Raw genomic sequence first — 20,983 nt, forward strand, 5'->3', positions numbered from 1 at the left:
ACGTACTGTGCTTTGTGTATATAGTAGGTGCTTAGTTTAATCATTTTGTTTTGATTTTTTTAAGTCTGTCCTTCGTGATCCGTTTTGTAGCTGGATGAAGGAGGTGGAAAAGATTTTTTTTCTGTTTTGGTCCTTTCTTCACTTTTGATTTGGAATCCACAGTAAACGTTATAACACCTGCACTGATTTGTCTTTTGGGAAGTGTCTCTGCATTGGACTTTATAAGTAGCAGACATGCAAGTAATAATTTCTTTATACACTATGTACATGATAATGACCAGAGAAATTTATTCTGAAAAAATCACTGGATGGATAATGTGCTATATGAATAAAAACTATTTTTTTCAGGGACATACATGCACACACACATGGAGCATTGCACTGTACACGAGGATAAGTGGAAGATATAACAAACCCAAACCAGCTAAGAATCAACTACAATTCTAAACACTCTTACACTCTGCTTGGTGAAGATCAATCATAACCTCCAGCACTCATAGATTTTTTTTCTTAATTTGTGTTAATGCAAAGTGTCTTTCTCTTGACATCTGTGCCATTGATTTTTCTATTTTATTGCCCACATTTTATAATTTGTACAAACAATTCTACCTGCATTCTATGAGATATTGACTAAATATGTATAGTTACATTCAATATAATATCTTTAGAAGGTGTAAACCGAATAAGAATATGCAAATATGTCATAGAATACAATACATATATTAAATAAAGAAAGGCTGCAGGAACCATGAATTTGGGAATAAACAAAAATCACATATGCTTAGGAACAAATGCAAGGTGCCTCTTGTATGAAACTGCTATATAATGTGAAACTGAACAGATTTTATGCTTATTCCTTCTTTTAAATTGCTGTCACTGAATAGAATAATAAACTCTTTCCATGTTGTCTTTGTGTGTGTCACAAGACTGAATAATTTAAAGACCTGCAAAGGATTAACCAATAACATAAAGAACAATATTGAAGAACATATTGTATTTATTTGTCATCTGCTTCATTTAATTAAATACCAAACATGTATGTTTACTTTAATACATATAAAATAGGTAATAATCCCCATATTACATTGTCAGCCATTATAGCTCCCTAACAAAAGAAGATATTTAAACAGAGTCAGGATTTCAAAAATCATTTTTCACAAGTCACACATTTCCTTAAGATGATTTACTATAAATACTTCATAAATGCTAATTTAAATTTTTATTACTGCATGTACTGAAACAACAGTGAAGCTGAAGGTGATGGAAAATTAGTTCTGTGAATTAATTTTAAAAGAAGATATTTCTTTCTCTTGCTTCTATCTCAGCAGTACAATTTAGCCATTTTTATTTAGGAAGGTAGGTGGACATTTAAATGCATTTCAGAAGAAATGAATTGCAGGAGCTTCCCCTGGCACAGTTACAAAGTTTTCCAATTCTTGGTCCCAACTTCACAGCACAGCGGTCTCCAACATCACACTGAAATCAAGGGTAATATAATCAAGGCAATGAAAACATATAAACATATGTTGCCACAGAATAGTAATTAGTCTTTCTTTTGTATCAGTATCACCCTTGCCTCCTGAACTTACTTATTTGGAAGTAGTTAACATATGTTATATAAATATGTTTATACATAAAATCATAATATAATAGGAACATTGCTCAATATATGTTTGAATTTGAATACTGCTAAGCACCATTTTTGATTAAGAAAATCAACATGAAAAAGTGGAAAAACAAAGAATTTCTGCTAAATATTGGCTGCTGGACAGCCATGCTTTGAACAAAGAAAATCTTTAATGTCCCATGATTGATACATTGAATGAAAGTACATGTTCTCTGAACTAACAAATAATTCAACAAAACAGAAAAAATTAAATGCAGATACAACAGCCACTGTAACGTAATCGGCACACTTATAATAACCAAAGAATTAGCTGCCAAAATTAAAAAATAAGTTTCTCAAATTATTTTAAACTTTGTGTACATAACATAAATTAGCACCTCATGAAAAAATAGTCATGATTCATAATTGTGTTAAATACATCACTATGAGTTATACAGATGCAGAAAATACATGTATTATTTTTTATACTTATCACTTTTACATTTCTTTGTAAATATGAAAATTTAAATTAACTCTAAGATTAGTTTCTACCACCCACCTGCCACTACAAGTAAATGGTGCCCACAATGACAAGCATCAGTCTACATTTTTTGCATTAATGTTCCAATAACTTTTTTTTTATATTATGTGCATTATTTGAAAATGCATGAGCAATGGTAAGAATTCTTTTGAATCACATACTTCCTATAAAAAACAATATTTTTTTTTCATTGTGCTGACACAACTTATCTTTACTAGACATAGTTAACGAGACAAGATGAAATGATAACATTTTCATTACATTAACATGGTGGTTTAAATATGTTAAAACTACTTGTGATTTTGTAAAGAATGAGCAACTATTAATCCTTCCTAACTGTGAAAAACAATTCAAATTGTTCCTTTAATTGTGTCTAATAAAAATTATAACAAATAAATAAAAATGTATCTAATAGACTGTTTGGCAATTTCTGTGAGACTAAGAAACCCAACTTAAAGGCACTAACATCATACTATAGAGTATAACAAATGTGACTATACGGTAGCTTACCAAAGGTATGGTTCCTCCCTTTTTCTCATATGATGGTAATCGGCTCTGAAATTTACCCAATAACTCTTCCATTGTTTCTACCTAAACATAAAAAGGAATACAGTTGTTGTTTCAGGAGCCATTTAATTTAAATGACACTGTTTCCTACAAATAAAGCTACTAATGATTAACTTAACTGTTACATATAAACAGTATAATCCCCTTTTTAAGATTTTCCGGTGTACTTTATCAGCATCATTATGGCATTTTGTTCTTCATTATTTTATTAGAGAGATAAGTGAACCTCACATAAGGCTGTCAATCATTGGCTGCCAAGCCGTCATTGATCTTTGAACAAGTTTAATATACTCACCAGATCTTTCTCCGCCGAAGAAGGTGTTTTTTTATTTGGAAAATCTTCAGCAGATAACTCCCTAGAAGACTGACTGTGACAAACTGTAAGCAACATAGAGACACATAAAAGGACCAGCATCGTGCTGCAGCTCTCCATAATCGCAAGAGACCGGTGTATATACCGAAAACGTGCACCCTTGACTATAAAGACATGTGTTAGTCTTCGTGGAATCGCACCGCATCCGACTCATTTTATACACACACTGGCCACGCCCGTGCGGCGACTGTAAGGGGAGGGGAAGCAAAATTGGAATTTGTGTCAAATGTGTGCACTTGCAAATAAAGGACGATCAATAAAGCCATTCGTTTTACAAGGTGCAGAGTTGTCTAAGTTCATATACAATCGATACTATTTAAATATTCTTTACGGGCCACTTTAATGAAAACATTTTGTTTTAAATCCGAAATTCCGAATTATCTTGGCTGGTGCAGGGTAAATATTTTCTAAAAACACATCATTTGAACTGTTTGTAGTTTTCGTAGCATAATCTATGTCAAACACAATTTATGAGTATTAACTAAGACCCGATCGCAGCTGGAGTATGACAGTATAGCAATTCTGAAACAAAGTAACCTATAACATGAGGTGTAACAGTCTAATGCAGATATTTTTAAATCGCTCTTTACACGTTTTCTGTTGTAAAATGGGTTTGTTCCGCAGAATTTCAGCATAATAGATGCATATTTTGAACGTCAAGCAGTATCTTTTTAATTAAAAATAAATGTAGATGCGTTTACCCAAAATTACCAAAGTTCGCTCCACCTTCTAAATGGGATTCAGCAAATGCCTGACATGTCGAAATGATTCCACAGACAAAATGTATTCGTTTTTAAAAGCTTTAGTAAAAATTCAAAGTAAAACAGTTCACACAAAAAGAGAAAACTGATATAGCAAAAAAAGGAAAGTGCATGTTATGAAAAGTTATTTTCAAAGCTCATAACTCTTGTTTCATTTCTAATAGTTACAAATCACTTCTAAACGTTTCTGAACCATTTAAAAACTGTCAGAAAACTGTATGTCTATCCCATTTTTATGCTGATAATAGTTTTTTTTAAGTCCATGTGCACTGAGACCTATTCTAAACAACAACTATTTCAATTATCACACTGTATCAGAATTACAGCAAGAAAGTTCTATCTCTTATTAACTTACAGGGTGTAAAAGGTTATACCATTGTCTATGGCTATAACTCAGTAAACCCTAATATGAATTTAACTTAACTTAATGTATTAACTTTCTAAGGTTGGCTCTTGCAATAAATAAACACCCCATATTTGTACTAGGTTGTATATATAAATCATCTTCAATTTAACATTTTTTTTCTTTGTAAAGTACTTTGTGATAATTTTGCAGTGGAAATAATACATAATACAATTTTAAGGCAAATACTGTTGTAATGCTTTAACTATGTATTTATTCTGAATAGTAATGTTGCTATTAGTTATAATTCCAATATATCTAGGAGAAGAAGCCAATAAAGAAAAACTGAATAATTATTTTCTTCAAAGTTATTTAAAGTTGTACTATCTTTAACGCCTAGTTCTCTTTCGTTCTTTTTTTCAAATTTATAAAAGTGTAGGATCTGACAGTGTCACAGATGTAATGAGGGCCTGTGCCATGGACTGCTTTGTAAGTGAAGAGTTTGAATGTAATGTCTGTAAAATCGGGAATCGTGTAGTTGTGAAAAATACTTGGCTGATATCATGGTCCAATGATATTCAAGTAAGAACCCAGCTAGCACAGTTTTTCATATACAGCAGCTTTTTAAGGGAATTTGCAGGTAATATAAAGAATGGCACATTAAAATATTATCCAAGGTGTGGTGCAGGACACATATCTGATAATACAATTATCAGTGAAGTTCAACTGAGCTTATTGAAATTACCCTTTAATTTGTATACTTCATAAAAGGCCTTTGTCAGCAGTACAACATTACATTACTTCTTTCAGCATTAAAAACCTAATTTCTTAACTCTAACTTAAAATATATATTACCCCCTGTTAAACAGCTAGTGGAAATTATTCCAAGCTTAGGACAGCTGAAAGGAAATACAGTTAGGTCCATAAATATTTGGACAGAGGCAACTTTTTTCTAAGTTTGGTTCTGTACATTACCACAATGAATTTTAAATGAAACAACTCAGATGCAGTTGAAGTGCAGACTTTCAGCTTTAATTCAGTGGGTTGAACAAAAAGATTGCATAAAAATGTGAGGCAACTAAAGCATTTTTTTAACACAATCCCTTCATTTCAGGGGCTCAAAAGTAATTGGACAAATTAAATAAGTGGAAATAAAATGTTCATTTCTAATACTTGGTTGAAAACCCTTTGCTGGCAATGACAGCCTGAAGTCTTGAACTCATGGACATCACCAGATGCTGGGTTTCCTCCTTTTTAATGCTCTGCCAGGCCTTTACTGCAGCGGCTTCCAGTTGCTGTTTGTTTGTGGGCCTTTCTGTCCAAAGTTTAGTCTTCAACAAGTGAAATGCATGCTCAATTGGGTTAAGATCAGGTGACTGACTTGGCCATTCAAGAATTTTCTACTTCTTTGCTTTATTAAACTCCTGGGTTGCTTTGGCTATATGTTTTGGGTCATTGTCTATCTGTATCATGAAATCAATTTGACTGCATTTAGCTGAATTTGAGCAAACACGTATGTCTCTGAACACCTCAGAATTCATTTGGTTGCTTCTGTCCTGTGTCACATCATCAATAAACACTAGTGTCCCAGTGCCACTGGCAGCCATGCACGCCCAAGCCATCACACTGCCGCCACCGTGTTTTACAGATGATGTGGTATGCTTTGGATAATGAGCTGTTCCACGCCTTCTCCATACTTTTTCCTTGCCATCATTCTGGTAGAGGTTGATCTTGGTTTCATCTGTCCAAAGAATGTTTTTCCAGAACTGTGCTGGCTTTTTTAGATGTTCTTTAGCAAAGTCCAATCTAGCCTTTCTATTCTTGAGGCTTATGAGTGGCTTGCACCTTGCAGTGCACCCTCTGTATTTACTTTAATGCAGTCTTCTCTTTATGGTAGACTTGGATATCGATACACCTACCACCTGGGGAGTGTTGTTCACTTGGTTGGCTGTTGTGAAGGGGTTTCTCTTTACCATGGAAATGATTCTGTGATCACCCACCACTGTTGTCTTCCGTGGATGTCCAGGTCTTTTTGCGTTGCTGAGTTCACCAGTGCTTGCTTTCTTTCTCAGGATGAACCAAACTGTAGATTTTGTCACTCGTAATTTTGTAGCAATTTCTTGGACGGGTTTTTTCTGTTTTCGCTGCTTAAGGATGGCTTCTTTCACCTGCATGTTGTCTGTTCACAGCAAAATCTTCCACATGCAAGCACCACACCTCAAATCAACTCCAGGCCTTTTATCTGCTTAATTGATAATGACATAAAGATTGACTTGCCTACACCTGCCCATGAAATAGCCTTTGAGTCAATTTTCCAATTACTTTTGAGCTCCTGAAATGAAGGGATTGTGTTAAAAAATGCCTTAGTTGAGTCACATTTTTATGCAATCTTTTTGTTAAACCCACTGAATTAAAGCTGAAAGTCTGCACTTCAATTGCATCTGAGTTGTTTCATATAAATTTCAGTGTGGTAATGTACAGAACCAAAATTAGAAAAAAATTGTCTCTGTCCAAATATTTATGGACCTAACTGTTATTGGAAGTCTGAGATTAAGGCTAAAATGGAGGACATCCAAGGCCTAGAAAGTGTTAATGTTATTTAATCTTATTCTCTTCTGTCGCTACCAGTTCTAAAACAAGTTTCGTCCAGGACTAGATTAGCAACACTACTGACATGAGCAGTTTGTTCTCTGCTTTCACCTCTCTTCCAGCACCTCCACTTCCAATTTCCTTGGCCATTAAAAAAAAACACAAGATAATTGTGACATAGTGGAATACCAGAAACTACAGAAAGAGATCAAAAAAAGTATTTGAAATGTTAAAAGAGAAACAGAAATAAAAATTGCTAGAGAAGCAATCCTTTCAGTACTACTCCAATAAAAAGACAATAAAATAGAATTTAAGAAACCTTAGGGAAACAAATGTGGTAATCATTAAAAATGAGATTGAAAACTCATATGAACTGAACAAAGTGCAGTATTTCACCAAAGCATTTATAAAGGAAGAAACAGATGGAATGCCTCATACAGAAGTAAAAACAAACTCTGAGTTCATAGGTTTTAAAATGGAAGTGTCAGATGTGCTTCAAGCCTTCAATATGTTGAAAATTAATAAAACCCCTGGACCTGGTGGGATCTTACCAATTGTATTGAAAGGATTGAAAGACTTCATCTGTAAACCCTTATTAGGCAAATTTCAGCAGTCACTTCAGAAAGGAGAAGAAAACGAAGAAAGGAAAGTTGCAAATGTGACTCCGATCTTCAAGGAGGAAGACAAAATGGATCCTAGTAATTACAGACCAATTAGTAAATTAAATCAGAAAATTACCTAAACAAAAGTAATACTCTAAATAGCAGCTAACAAGGGTTAATGAGAGGAAGATCCTGTCAAACCAATCTTTTAGATTTTTTTGAAGAAGCATAGTCTATAAAACTGGGTCTCTAGTTGGTTAACTAACAGAAGGCAAACAGTACAGATAAGTTGAAAATGCTCCACATGGAGCAAGGTCATCAATGGAGACTCTCAGGGGTTGTCCTTAGACCATTACTTATTTACATTAATGGCATTGATTCAGGTGTAATTGGCAAACTTGTGTCAGTCTAGATGACACTAAAACTGGAGGGATGGCAGACACTGAAGATGCAGCAAAAATAATTCAAAAAGACCTGGACAACCCTCAGAACTTGGTCAACACCTGAAAAATGCAGTTTAATGTAGAAAAGTGCAAAGTGATACACGCAAGCAAAAGGCACATCAATTATAAATACAAAATGGGAGACACTGTCATGTAGAAAGCAACCTCTGAAAAGGAATTAGGGGTTTCTGATCATACAAATAATTAAAACAGCAAAAATTTAGTTAGGTTATATCATAAAAATGGTTGAATTTAAGTCCAGGGATGTTAGGTTTAAACTACACTATACAATGCACTAGTAAGACTGCATCTGTAGTGTGTGTAGTTTTTGTCACCATGATACAAGAAATGTAGAAGAGAGCAACCAAGTGCATCCCAGGACTTAAGAGCATGTCCTACACTGACGTAAACAGAGAATTAAAACCGCTCAGTTTCAAGCAGAGAAGACTGCATAGGGACGTAATCCAGGTATTTAACATCCTCAAAGGCATTGATAAAGTAGATATAGGAACATTATTTTGGCTTAAGGGTGAGTCACATACTCTAAGACATCAGTGGAAATTAAGGAGAAGTGAATTTAAAAATGAAGCCAGGAAATACTTCTTTACGGAAAGAGTTGTGAGACTCTGAAACAAACTACCAAGACATGTAGTTGAAGCAGAAACCCTGAGAAGCTTTAAGAAAAATTTGGATGAGATACTGGAACAACTTACCTATTAGCTAAACAAACATGCTTGATGGATTAAATGTTTTCCTCTTGTTTTTCAAATCTCTGATTTTCTTATAATGACTTTGGTACCTTATTTCACAAAAAGGTGGCTACCATCAGTGGCCAATTTACATCACCTCTGCCAATTAGTCTGCTTCCTCATGAGCACAATACAACATGTTGCACTATCTCACTTGTCTCCCTTACTGATTTTTCGGACCTCTTTTGTAGTCATCCCATTATTTGCCCACTTGACCCCATTCCCCTTCTGCCTTCAGGCTATTTCTCCAACACTCATCTCTGCAGCCACACACATCATTAGCACCTCACTCAGCACTTTCATTTTTCTGAAAATGTTCAAATATGCAATAATTCCTGCACTTCTCAAAAAGGTCACAGTTGGGCCATCTCAAGTAGGCAATTGCAAGCCAGTCTCTCTTCTCTTTCCTATTTTTTGCAAAACTCTTCAAAATGCTGTCTTTACCGAAGTCTCCACTTTATTCCTATAGAATAAAATTATTTGATCCTAGCTAGTCAGGTTTCAACATTGGCCATTCCACTGAGATGGCTTTGCTAACTGTTGTTTACACACTACTGGTAGTTAGAACTAACACCATGTATCATTTTCCATTATCTTTCTTTTGCCTTTGACACAATTAACTATTATACCCTCCTTGCTATTTGCTCTGACCTAGCCATCACTGGGACTGCTATCAAATGGTGTGATTTCTACCACTTGGGCAGATCCTACTGTGTTGTTCCAAGTACAGTATATCTTTCTAGTTGATCATTGTTTTGATGAGAGGTTAATTTTAGTTATGAAAGAGTATAGAGTCTTGTGTTATTCCGTTCGCTTTAGAGCTCTTCATTTGTGGTGGTCAATTTTCTAACCTTGTCCTGTAGCTGTTGTTTCAAAACAGTCTTCAGATTGATGTTTATTCAGTTACATTGACCTCTTTAGTAAGATGCTTTGGATAACAGCATCTGCTAAAAGAGAAAATGTAAACATGATTGTAAATGTAAATTAACTGTTAATAATTAGTAATTTATAGATAATAGTTCTATGTTCTTTAAATTTGTTGTAATTTCATTACTATTTAATTTCTTCTGTGCTATTTACATTTTTCCTTACTCTTTGGCTGGTATAAGCTTATATTTTAAATATCAAGGAATTAAAAAATAATTTTATTTTCTTAATTTAAAGACTATTTTTCTTACTTAGAATTTTGTTATTTTTGTTGTTTGTTTTGGTCCTTTTTATGGACATTGCCATTTTGAAGTCCCATTGCTAGTATGTGAACAAGAGTTACTGGGAGAGTGTTCCTTGAAGTTGCGTAAGGTTAAGTCATCAGGGAAATGGTTTATGAATGGCTAAAGCCATGGAGATTTCATTGTCAAAATGTGTGGCTATTGTGACTACTCTTTGCAAATTTACTTACTTTTTTTTTTTTTTTCTGAGAAACGATTTACTTTTCTCCTCTTTAACTTTGATTTTATGAATTTTCTCTTTGGTAAGATGAATGATAGACTTAATTTATTTGGTATTGTCCTGTTATTTATTTTCAGCTATATTTAATTTTCTTGTTCTTCCCTCTTCTCCCTGCACACCTGTGTTGTGTAAGAATAAGTTAGAAGAGTCAGCATTCTAAGGCTGTAGCTATCCTAACAGAGATGTTTTCAGAGCTGCAATTGATTTTAGGGAGAATCATGAAAAAATAAACAGGGAAGAATAAGAAATGGAGTTCAGTACATTTGGGTAGATGTATTATGGCTGCAATAAAGAAAACCTACTTAGAAAAATGATGAATTCTCTGCTTGAGTCTCTGACCACCTCACAGATCCAACACTTGCATAATATTTAAATTAATGAAATGGAGGTGTAGGTTGACTCTTGTTTTGCTTTTTTTTTCTTTGCTTTTTTCCTGTTTATTTCTGTTATTCCTTTGTTTTCTTTGTGTTTATTTTGAGTATGCAGGGTGTAGTTTGGTCCTTATTATATTTATATATTATATTATAGTTATTATAGATAGAAAATCAGTTATTAGAGTATTTCACTACAACTGTCTATTTTAAATACCGATGAATAATAATTTAGTAAAAAGTAAAAGTCTGTAGGATGATGTTGGAGATCAAGAAGAAAAGGAAGAGAGTGAGGGCAGAGCAAAGGATCAAATGGTGGAAGTTGGAAAAGGAAGATTGTAAGGTTGAGTTTAGGGAGGAGGTAAAACAGGCACTGGGTGGCAGTGAAGAGTTGCCAGACAGCTGGGCAACTGCAGCAGAAGTAGTAAGAGTGACATCAAGAAGGGTGCTTGGCGTGACATCTGGACAGAGGAAGGAGGAAGAGGAAACCTGGTGGTGGAATGGGGAAGTACATGAGAGTATACAGAGGAAGAGGATGGTGAAGAAGAAGTGGGATAGTCAGAGAGATGCAGAAAATAGACAAGGATACAAGTAGATAAGGCGCAAGGTGAAGAGAAAGGTGGTGAAGGCTAAAGTAAAGGTGTATAATGAGTTGTATGAGAGGCTTGACACTAAGGAGGGAGAAAAGGACCTGTACCAATTGGCTAGTCAGAGGGACCGAGCTGAGAAAGATGTTCAGCAGGTTAGGGTGATTAAGGATAAAGATGGAAATTTACAAGTGAGGAGGGTGTGTTGAGCAGATGGAAAGAGTATTTTGAGAGGCTGGTGAATGAAGAGAATGAGAGAAAGAGAAGGTTTAATGATTTGGAGATAGTGAATCAGGAAGTGCAAAGGATTAAGAAGGAGGAAGTAAGGACAGCTATGAAGAGGATGAAGAAGGGCAAGGTCGTTGGTCCAGATGACATACCTATGAAAGCATGGAAGTGTTTAGGAGAGATGGCAGTCGAGTTTTTAACCAGATTGTTTAATGGAATCTTGGAAAGTGAAAGGATGCCAGAGGAGTGGAAAATAAGTGTCCTGGTACAGATTTTTAAGAATAAATGGGGTGTGCAGAATGGTAGTAACTACAGGGGGATAAAATTGATGAGCCACAGTATTAACGTTATGGGAAAGAGTAGTGGAACCTAGGTTAAGAAAGGAGGTGATGATTAGTGAGCAACAGTATGGTTTCATGCCAGGAAAGAGCATATAATGTTTGCTTTGAGGGTATTGATGGAGAAGTATAGAGAAGCCCAGAAGGAGTTGCATTTCTTCTTTGTGGGCCTGTAGAAAGCATATGACAAGGTGCCTCGAGAGGAGTTGTGGTATTATATGAGGGAGTGGCAGAGAAGTATGTAAGAGTTGTACAGGATATGTACAAGGGAAGTGTGGCAGTGGTGAAAACTGCAGTAGGAGTGACGGATGCATTCAACATGGAGGTGGGATTACATGAGGGTTTGGCTCTGAGCCCTTTCTTATTTGCAATGGTGATGGACAGGTTGACAGACGAGATTAGAGAGGAGTCCCCATGGACTATGATGTTTGCTGATGACATTGTGATCTGTCGCGAGAAGGGAGCAGGTCGAGGAGACCCTGAAGAGTTGGAGATTTGATCTAGAGAGGAGAGGAATGAAGGTCAGTGAGAACAATACAGAATACATGTGTGTGAATGACAGAGAGTTCAGAGGAATTGTGAGGATGCAGGGGGTAGTGTTGGTTAAGGAGGATGAGTTTAAATACTTGGGATCAACAATTCAGAGTAATGGGGATTGTGGAAGAGAGGTGAAAAAGAGAGTGCAGGCAGGGTGGAATGGGTGGAGAAGAGTGGCAGGAGTATTTGTGACAGACGGCTATCAGCAAGAGTGAAAGGGAAGGTCTACAGGACAGCAGTGAGACCAGCTACATTATATGGGTTGAAGACAGAGCTGGTGGTGGCAGAGTTAAAGATGTTAAGATTTGCATTGGGTGTGATGAGGATGGACAGGATTAGAAATGAGTACATTAGAGGGTTAGTTCAAGTTGAACGGTTGGGAGAGAAAGTCAGAGAGGTGACGCTGCAGAATTGCGCTGGTTTGGACATGTGCAGAGGTGAGATGCTGGGTATATTGGGAAAAGGATATTAATGATAGAGCTACCAGGAAAGAGGTAAAGAGGAAGGTCTAAGAGAAGGTTTATGGATGTGGTGAGAGACGACATGCAGGTGGTGGGTGTAACAGAGCAAGATGCAGAAGACAGGACAATATGGAAGAAGATGATTTGCTGTGGCAACCCCTAATGGGAGCAGCCGAAAGAAAATGAAGTAAAAAGTAAAAGTAAAAATGTAAAAGTAAAAAAGTTAAAAATAATTAAAAATAAACAAAAAATTAAACTAAATTAACGTCTCCTCAAAATAAATATTATGAATTACTTTATCCTCTAACTTACATTCTATCAATGTTGCTTTTTTGCATTTCTGTTTGCATATTGTTCGGGATATTTTTCTCTTTCTGATTTATTGGACGATTCTCTTTGTCCTTCATGATTATTATATGCAGCTCTTTTTTGTTGATTTTCTTTTTTTTGACATGCTTGAATAATTTCTACGTTCATTGTCAGCTCTTGCCCATTTTTCCATCGCAATCTAAAATTCAACATTCTTACTGCAGATGTTGAGGGACACCCACCTTCTAAGGAAGTATAGTCAGCTCTGACCTTTCTTACACAGAGCATCAGTATTGGCAGTCCAGTCCAATTTATCATCCAGCTGCACTCCCAGGTATTTATAGGTCTGTATCCTCTGCACACAGTCTCTTCTGATGATCACAACGTCCATGAAGAGCCTGGGCCTCCTAAAATCCACCACCAGTTCCTTGGTCTTGCTGGTGTTCAGGTGTAAGTGGTTTGAGTCACACCATTTAACAAAGTCCTTGATTAGCTTCCTATACTCCTCCTCCTGCCCACTTCTTATGCAGCCCACGATAGCAGTGTCATCAGCGAACGTTTGCACGTGGCAGGACTCCGAGTTGTATTGGAAGTCTGATGTATATAGGCTGAACAGGACCGGAGAAAGTACAGTCCCCTGCGGCGCTCCTGTGTTGCTGACCACAATGTCAGACCTGCAGTTCCTGAGACGTACATATTGAGGTCTGTCTGTAAGATAGTCCACGATCCATGCCACCAGGTGTGAATCTACTCCCGTCTCTGTCAGCTTGTCCCTAAGGAGCAGAGGTTGGATGGTGTTGAAGGTGCTAGAGAAATCCAAAAACATAATTCTTACAGCATCACTGCCTCTGTCCAAGTGGGAGAGGGATCAGTGTAGCATGTAGATGATAGCATCCTCCACTCCCACCTTCTCCTGGTATGCAAACTGCAGAGGGTCGAGGGTGCGGCGGACCTGTGGCCTCAGGTGGTGAAGCAGCAGCCGCTCCATGGTCTTCATCACATGTGACATCAGAGCAACAGGCCGGAAGTCATTCAGCTCACTAGGACATGATACCTTTGGGACTGGGGTGATACAAGATGTTTTCCAAAGCCTTGGGACTCTCCCCAGTTCCAGGCTCAGGTTGAAGATGTGCTGTAGCGATCTCCCCTGCTCCAGCGCACAGGCCTTCAGCAGTCATGGCGATACTCCATCTGGACCCGCTGCTTTGCTGGCACAAACTCTCCTCAGCTCTCTGCTCACCTGCACTGCTGTAATTGTGGATGGGGATGTCTCTCCTATGCTGGTATCAGCAGAAGGACGGTTGGAGGATGCAGTACTCCGAGGTGAGAGTGGGTTAGGGTGGTCAAACCTGTTAAAGAAGTTGTTCATTTGGTTTGCTCTGTCCACGTCTCTCTCGATGGTGGCACCCCGCTTCGAGCAGCAGCCAGTGATGATCTTCATCCCATCCCACACTTCCTTCATGCTGTTATTCTGCAACTTCTGCTCCAGCTTTCTCCTGTACTGCTCCTTCGCCGCCCTGAGCTGGACTCGGATTTCCTTCTACACGCGCTTGAGCTCATGCTGATTACTGCCTTTAAAAGCCCTTTTCTTCTGGTTCAAAAGGCCCTTGATGTCATTTGTAATCCATGGCTTGTTGTTAACATAGCAGCATACTGTTCTTACTGTTCTTATTAAAATCAAATAACATTCCATACACATAACTCAAGTTTTACAAAAAAAATTATAATAATAATAATAAAAAAAGGTTCTAAACAAATCATCCCCCACCCCTGAGAAGGAGAGCTAGGCCAGCAGTGTAAAACTTTATGCTTGTGACAATAAGTGAATAGATAAAATTAATATAGATAATGGAGTAAAAGTGAATAGATAAAATTAATATAGATAATGGAGTAAAAGATCCTGCTTCCTCAATTTAAATGCTTATTCTAAAATGTTATTGATTAGATCCTGCCAGGTTTTGAAAAAGTTTTGTACAGATCCTCTAAGTGCGAATTTGATATTTTCCACTTTCAAATAGTATAGGACATCAGTTACTCACTGACTAAGAATAGGAGAGTTAGGATTCTTCCAGTTGAGCAGGATAAGTCTATGTGCCAGTAGTGTAGTAAAGGCAATTATAGTTTGTTTGTCCTTCTCCACTTTAAGCCCATCTGGAAGTTACCCAAACACAGCTTTTAGTGGATTAGGAGGGATTGTGACCCCAAGGCTGTCTGAAAGGCATTTAAAGATTTTGGTCCAAAATGATGTTAATTTGGTGCAGGCCCAAAACATGTGGCCTAGTGAGGCTGGAACTTGATTGCAGCATTTGCAGGTTGGATCTTTCCCTGGAAACATTTTAGACAATTTTAAACAAGAGACATGCGGTCGGTCGATTATATAATTTTGAGTTGAATAATTCTATGCTTTGTGAAAATGGAGCTTGAGTGAATTCTGTGCATTGCTACTTTCCACTCCTTTTCTGAAATGTTGAGTAAGAGATCCTTTTCCCACTGTTCTCTTTGATCTTTGAAATGGAGGGACTGTAAAATAGTTTTATATAATACGGAAATGCTGTCAGTATTTTTTCTGGCATAGAGGTAGCTGGGAGGTGAGGAAAATTGAGCAGGTTCTGTTTAACAATGTTTCAAATTTGAAGGCAGTGAAAGAAATGTGTTGCTGGAAAGTTAAATTTGGAATGTAATTGTTCTTAGGATGCAAAGACATTGTCTATGTACAGATCTCTAAGTAATTTAATCTCGAATGTTTTCCAGGCATTAAAAACTGCATATGTTTGAGAGGGTGGAAAGTGGTGGTTCTCATGCAGAGGTGCCAGAGATAAAAGGTTTTTTTATCTTAAAATACTTCCTACATTGGTTCCATATTCTAAGTGAGTGATTGGGTTGTTAGTATATTGGTGACAAATATTGGCTAAATCGACTTGGAAGATGGCGCTGACTGGTGTGGCTGGCCGTCTGCTCGTCTCGCTAATCTATGTGTTATTTTTGTTTTTATGTATTAGTTTATCTCAACGGCCACTGTGCTACAATCGTGATTCTTTAGTTAACATATTTTCTTGCTTGCTTTCCTCTCAATTTTCATCTCCTGATGGGATATTATGTGAACCTCCACCTTTGTTTTATTCATCTGCTGACTTCTTCACTTGGACGCCGGTGTTCACCTGTATCAGTGAGCTGAATGCCTCTCAGACATGCAAACGCACCTGCTGCCACAGTGGAAGATGAACTGGTATTGCTGTTAAACAACGCCAACTCAAGTCCCAGAGCTTGGATTCCCGGCCTGCGCGTCGTCTATGACTCATCTTCTCCTGCACAGGACTCCATCCCCGGTTCATGGGCACTGGAAACCGGATTTAATTTCTCCATTTCAAGGCGGCATCACTCTTCCTCGGTGTGCTCTCGAGGAGTAAACGCTGCTAATCTTCGCACGCTCACCCATGTTCATCCTGCAGCGAGCTCTTCTACTTCTATCAAGGCTGCTCTCTTGAATGTGAGATCAGTGTCTAATAAAACTTTTATTCTGCAAGACTTTATTATCTCAATAATCTGGATTTCTTTTTCATCACTGAAACCTGGATTGTAAATGGTGACTAGGGAATCCCGCATGTCATTCCTGGGAATCCCAGGCTCCCGGGGATGACACAGTGTACAGGCATCTCACATGTGAATGGTTTTAGAATGACCAACACTTATTTTTAATAAAACTACTGCAATATGTTGACACCAATAAAAGACTAACCTTATTTACAAGCATTTCATGCTGTCATATAAGTAAGTACATGTATCTAGTTCAGGGGTGCCCACACTTTTTCGACTTGCGAGCTACTTTTAAAATGACCAGGTTGAAATGATCTACTTACATTAAAAATGCTATATATATATATATATATATATATATACTAGCAAAATACCCGAGCTTCAGAAGCGGAGAAGTAGTGTGTTAAAGAAGTTATGAAAAAGAAAAGGAAACATTTTAAAAATAACGTAACATGATTGTCAATGTAATTGTTTTGTCACAGTTATGAGTGTTGTTGTCATCAAGAATTTGATTATCATTATTTCTTTCAATCAGGTTCGCATTTGGAGGACGTGTTGTGTTCAAGTTACATTCCGTGTTTGTCAACCGTTGTAAAGATAAGAGGTTTCATTCATCGAAGTGTTCACTTCCCAAATCGCTACTCGTGAATCTAAGATGTTTACCAGAAATTCCCGGTATTAACTTGTCGATTTGCCTATTTGGCAGCAGCGTCACAAAGTTGTTTCCATCTAGCTGCATCAGAAAATGTACCACGACGTCTGACACGCCTCCTTTTTACTGTTTTCTCACAGCTTGGACTGCTGCTGTCATAATCGGTTTGAGTTTCATGGTTTGTTTCAATTACGTTAGTATTTGCAAGACTTGTGTTGAAGTGACATTCAGCATCTGTCAAGCGTTGTAAGCATACAACCGGCTTCATCGATAACTTCGCATCCAGCTTTTGAGAGTTGAAACATTTATAAACATCAAAAAGTGCCCACTACTCAAATCGTCACCTGTGAATCTAAGATGTTAAAGAGCCATTGGAGGTTCTCCAAAGGTGTAAAATATTTGGCCATTTCGGCACACTTGAAAGCAACAACCAAACAATTCAGCGGCAGCCATCAACTCACATGCAGAACCATAGGTGAAGGGCTTAAGCATTTCACTCTTATAGTGCCCCTGTGTAGTATAATTATCTCCTGTATCATCATCAGTCCACACCATGAACCGGTCCCAGTCATTCAATACATAAGATACAATGTTCCTCCGGATATCAAGAGTGAGCCTGATATGGCCGTGCAATATGTAACACAGAGAATGTAAAAGGCAGGCGGCATCTCCGGGCATGGAAACCACTCAGTAAGTAACAGTTCTTTGATCGATGATGATCACCTCGATAGACATGTTAATGGGGGTACGGTTGGAACGATAAAGGAAATGGGCACCTGAACAGTAAACTAAATAAAATAAATCTAAAATACCTACACAATAACTATAATCATAATAAACGAACAATAAAACAGCGGAGAAGCCGTGGATTAAATAAAAAGGCTGCAGTTATCAGCAGGGAGACGTGAATACCGTGGCAAAGCAAAGAAGGGAATGAAGAGACCGGAGTGACGGACGGCCTTATATGGGCAGGCAGTCAATTACGTGGGAGGCGTGGGGATGGAGGACGCAATATAGGCAGGCAGCCAACTACGTGGGAGGCGTGGTGATGGGGGACGCAACGGCGACCGAGCTGCAGGCTATGGACGTATAAATGTACGTAAGTAGGATTCAATTATGACCGTTACGTGTAGAATTTCAAAATGAAACCTGCTTAACTTTTGTAAGTAACCTGTAAGGAATGAGCCTGCCAAATTTCAGCCTTCTACCTACACAGGAAGTTGAGAATTAGTGATGAGTGAGTCAGTCAGTCAGTCAGTTAGTGAGGGCTTTGCCTTTTATTAGTATAGATATATATTGCATGATTTTACTGTCATATAATGCAAAGAGTATGCGACACGTGTTTTGTCCTAATTCTGGGCTTATCAGGCGTACACACTCACTGCACCCCCTCTCAGGGATCGAACCTTGAAAGTCAGCATCAGAGGCGAAGCCACGGCACGACTTTGTTCGTTTATTTGACAGCATCTAGATCGGGATAATTACATTCATGGCATTCGTAGTCTGAATCGCAATCTGATTGTATGGGTGCATGTGGGATGACCAATGTGTTAGAAGAAAAGAGATCACAGACTGCCCGCCTTGTATGTCAATCAAATGGCAAATGCCATAGGGAGGATATATGATAGACTAACATTTAAAAAAAATTTTTTTTGAATGCAGCGCGATCTACCTGCGCTACCTTTCCAATCTACCTGCGCTACCTTTCCAATCTACCGGTCAATCGCGATCGACATATTGGGCACCCCTGATCTAGTTAGTTGCAGTAATAAAAGCGTAGAAAGCACAACGTGTCCAGCGTGCAGTCTTCCAGGTGCGAGCACACCTTCGTGCAGAGTATGCCAGCCTCTGAGAAAGCACGCTCTGCCTTCACTGAAGTTGGCGGCACAGTCATCAGATACTGATACACTTGTTCTAAACAACACCCGCACTTGCCATTGCTCTGAAACACCACCATTTCAGCTTTTACTGATGCAATTAGTTTCTTGTCATCATTCTGTGATGGCAAGTTTCTTGGCACAGATAATGCAGATGCAACAGACTGACACGTTGCAATTTCAAGTTGCTGTTCAAAGCTGTTATCTGACAGACGTCAATGAAGTCTGCCCCGTCCCGGCATATGTGAGCTGCAGAGTGCAGACTCCTCCCAGTCCACTGTGCTCAGTCTTAGTGGGAGCCAGGAGACTGACTGCTGCTGGTGTGTTGTTGACTGAATTAATCAGCAACACACTACACCTTGGGCCAAAAAACCGTGCCACTTAATTATTTTCAACTATAACTGTGTTATTTCTTGATTGATTTTTACAGTTTTCATGCTATATATGCGAGCTTGGTCATTCCCGGTTTCCGGGGAATTACAGCAGTTTCATTCCCAGGAATGCGGGAATTTAAAATGTCCGGGATTCCCTAATGATGACTAATGGTTTTACTGACTTGGTAGCATCAGGTCATTCATTTTTAAACTCTCCTCAGCTGACTCGTCGTGGTGGGGGCATTGCCACTGTTTTTAAAAGTATGTTCTTGTGTCGGAGACTTACAAGGGGTCAGTTTATTAATTTCAAACTGCAACTTTTCGAAGTGTGCAGCTCCCCTTCTTTGTTGTTTGCTGTGGTTTATAGACCTCCTGTAATTAATGATATCTTCGTTAATATCACCCTCTCCCATGACAAAGTATTTATTGTTGGTGATTTTAACATTCACGTTTGTTGTCAATCGAAACCTTTGGTTAATGACATTTTATCACTATTGGCCTCATTTGATTTTATCCAGCATATTAATACGCCAACTCACTCTCTCAGTCACACCCTCATTCTTACACATTACATTTCAGTTAATAATATTGATTTATGCTATGTTTCTTTTACTGATCACTTTTTATAATGATGGATTTGAATATTACTGTAGATGTCCCTACTAATTGTGCTCCATGCTGCTCTTGCTTTTTTAATTCTTATATCCGATTTTAAAACCATATTCTCTAGTCTTGATGTGCATGTCCAATATGATTGTATCAATTATTCTGTCTTATAATTTAATTCTTCTTGTAAAACGGTTTTAAAATCAATTTTCTAACCAGCGGGTAACTTGGATCTCTTGAGGTACAGCAAGTCTGCCGCGCTCTAAGTGACGAAATCTTACCAGTACGCCATGGAAGATACTGTAACATTCTTGAACCTTTTATGAAAGTGTTTATTTGATCTTTGGCCTTCAGGCTTCACCCATTTATAGCTTATGCCTAAATTTTGTAACATTTATTACTAAAATATGAAAAAGTTTCTGTTTTAACATTGTGTTTACACAGATTACTGTAGAAACGGAGCACACATGAAATGCGTGTGTTCCAAATAACAATCTATTATTTCCACTCTAAAACTCCACTTCACTCCCAGATAATCGAGGCATGAGCTGGGAGAAGTTCGTGCACGTTCTAAGTTGGTGGGGGGATGGAATAGCCGGCTGCTTGCAGTTTGTTTTTATCGGCACATTTAGAGGACAGAGGAGGCTGCCGGAGTGGTGAGAACTAAGATCGATTAAGAAGCGATTTAAGGTGGGACGGATCTACGAGTTTTTTCGTAGACTCTGGTAATTCTAGTGTTAATTCAATTAATGCAGCCATTCACCCTCATTCTGTGATGGGATTAAATAGCACTGTTCTTTCATGTGAGCAACTTCTTTCATCCTTTGTCAGTAAAACTGATAAAATTCGCTGTGGTATTGTTCCAACTGGCTATGAACTTCCTACTGTTAATCATGGTGTTGTCTTGGAATGTTTTGATCTTGTCTCCATTTCACAGTTAAAAAGAACTATTGACACCCTTAAACCAGTTCTCAGTCCTCTTGATATTGTACCACCAAGCCTCGTAGTGGAAGCCTTTGATGTTTTGGGTCCATCTTTACTAGCCATTATTAATTGTTCTATTAGTGAGTTATGCCCTCATTTTTT

At 37.8% G+C, this 20,983-nt stretch overlaps 1 protein-coding gene across 1 annotated transcript; it reads right to left on the reverse strand.

Annotated features, from left to right (window-relative positions):
• Positions 1 to 736: 736 nt before the first annotated feature.
• On the reverse strand, positions 737 to 3,226 carry cartl (cocaine- and amphetamine-regulated transcript-like). Its single transcript, XM_039771546.1, has 3 exons — positions 3,010 to 3,226; positions 2,658 to 2,738; positions 737 to 1,476 (listed from the first exon to the last, which is right to left on the reverse strand). Exons 1-3 carry the CDS (start codon positions 3,145 to 3,147, stop codon positions 1,369 to 1,371), a joined length of 327 nt encoding a protein of 108 aa, XP_039627480.1. The 5' UTR covers positions 3,148 to 3,226; the 3' UTR covers positions 737 to 1,368.
• Positions 3,227 to 20,983: the final 17,757 nt, after the last annotated feature.

This window comes from Polypterus senegalus, chromosome 12, assembly GCF_016835505.1.
Source record: "Polypterus senegalus isolate Bchr_013 chromosome 12, ASM1683550v1, whole genome shotgun sequence".
NCBI classification, from domain to species: Eukaryota; Metazoa; Chordata; class Cladistia; order Polypteriformes; family Polypteridae; genus Polypterus; species Polypterus senegalus.

Coding starts and splice junctions, on each gene's coding strand:
- cartl (XM_039771546.1), bottom strand. CDS start 3,147: ATGGAGAGCTGCAGCACGATGCTGGTCCTTTTATGTGTCTCTATGTTG. Junction 2,739..3,009: donor CTTCGGCGGAGAAAGATCTG/GTGAGTATATTA, acceptor TTTTATGTTTAG/GTAGAAACAATGGAAGAGTT. Junction 1,477..2,657: donor AGGGAGGAACCATACCTTTG/GTAAGCTACCGT, acceptor CCTTGATTTCAG/TGTGATGTTGGAGACCGCTG.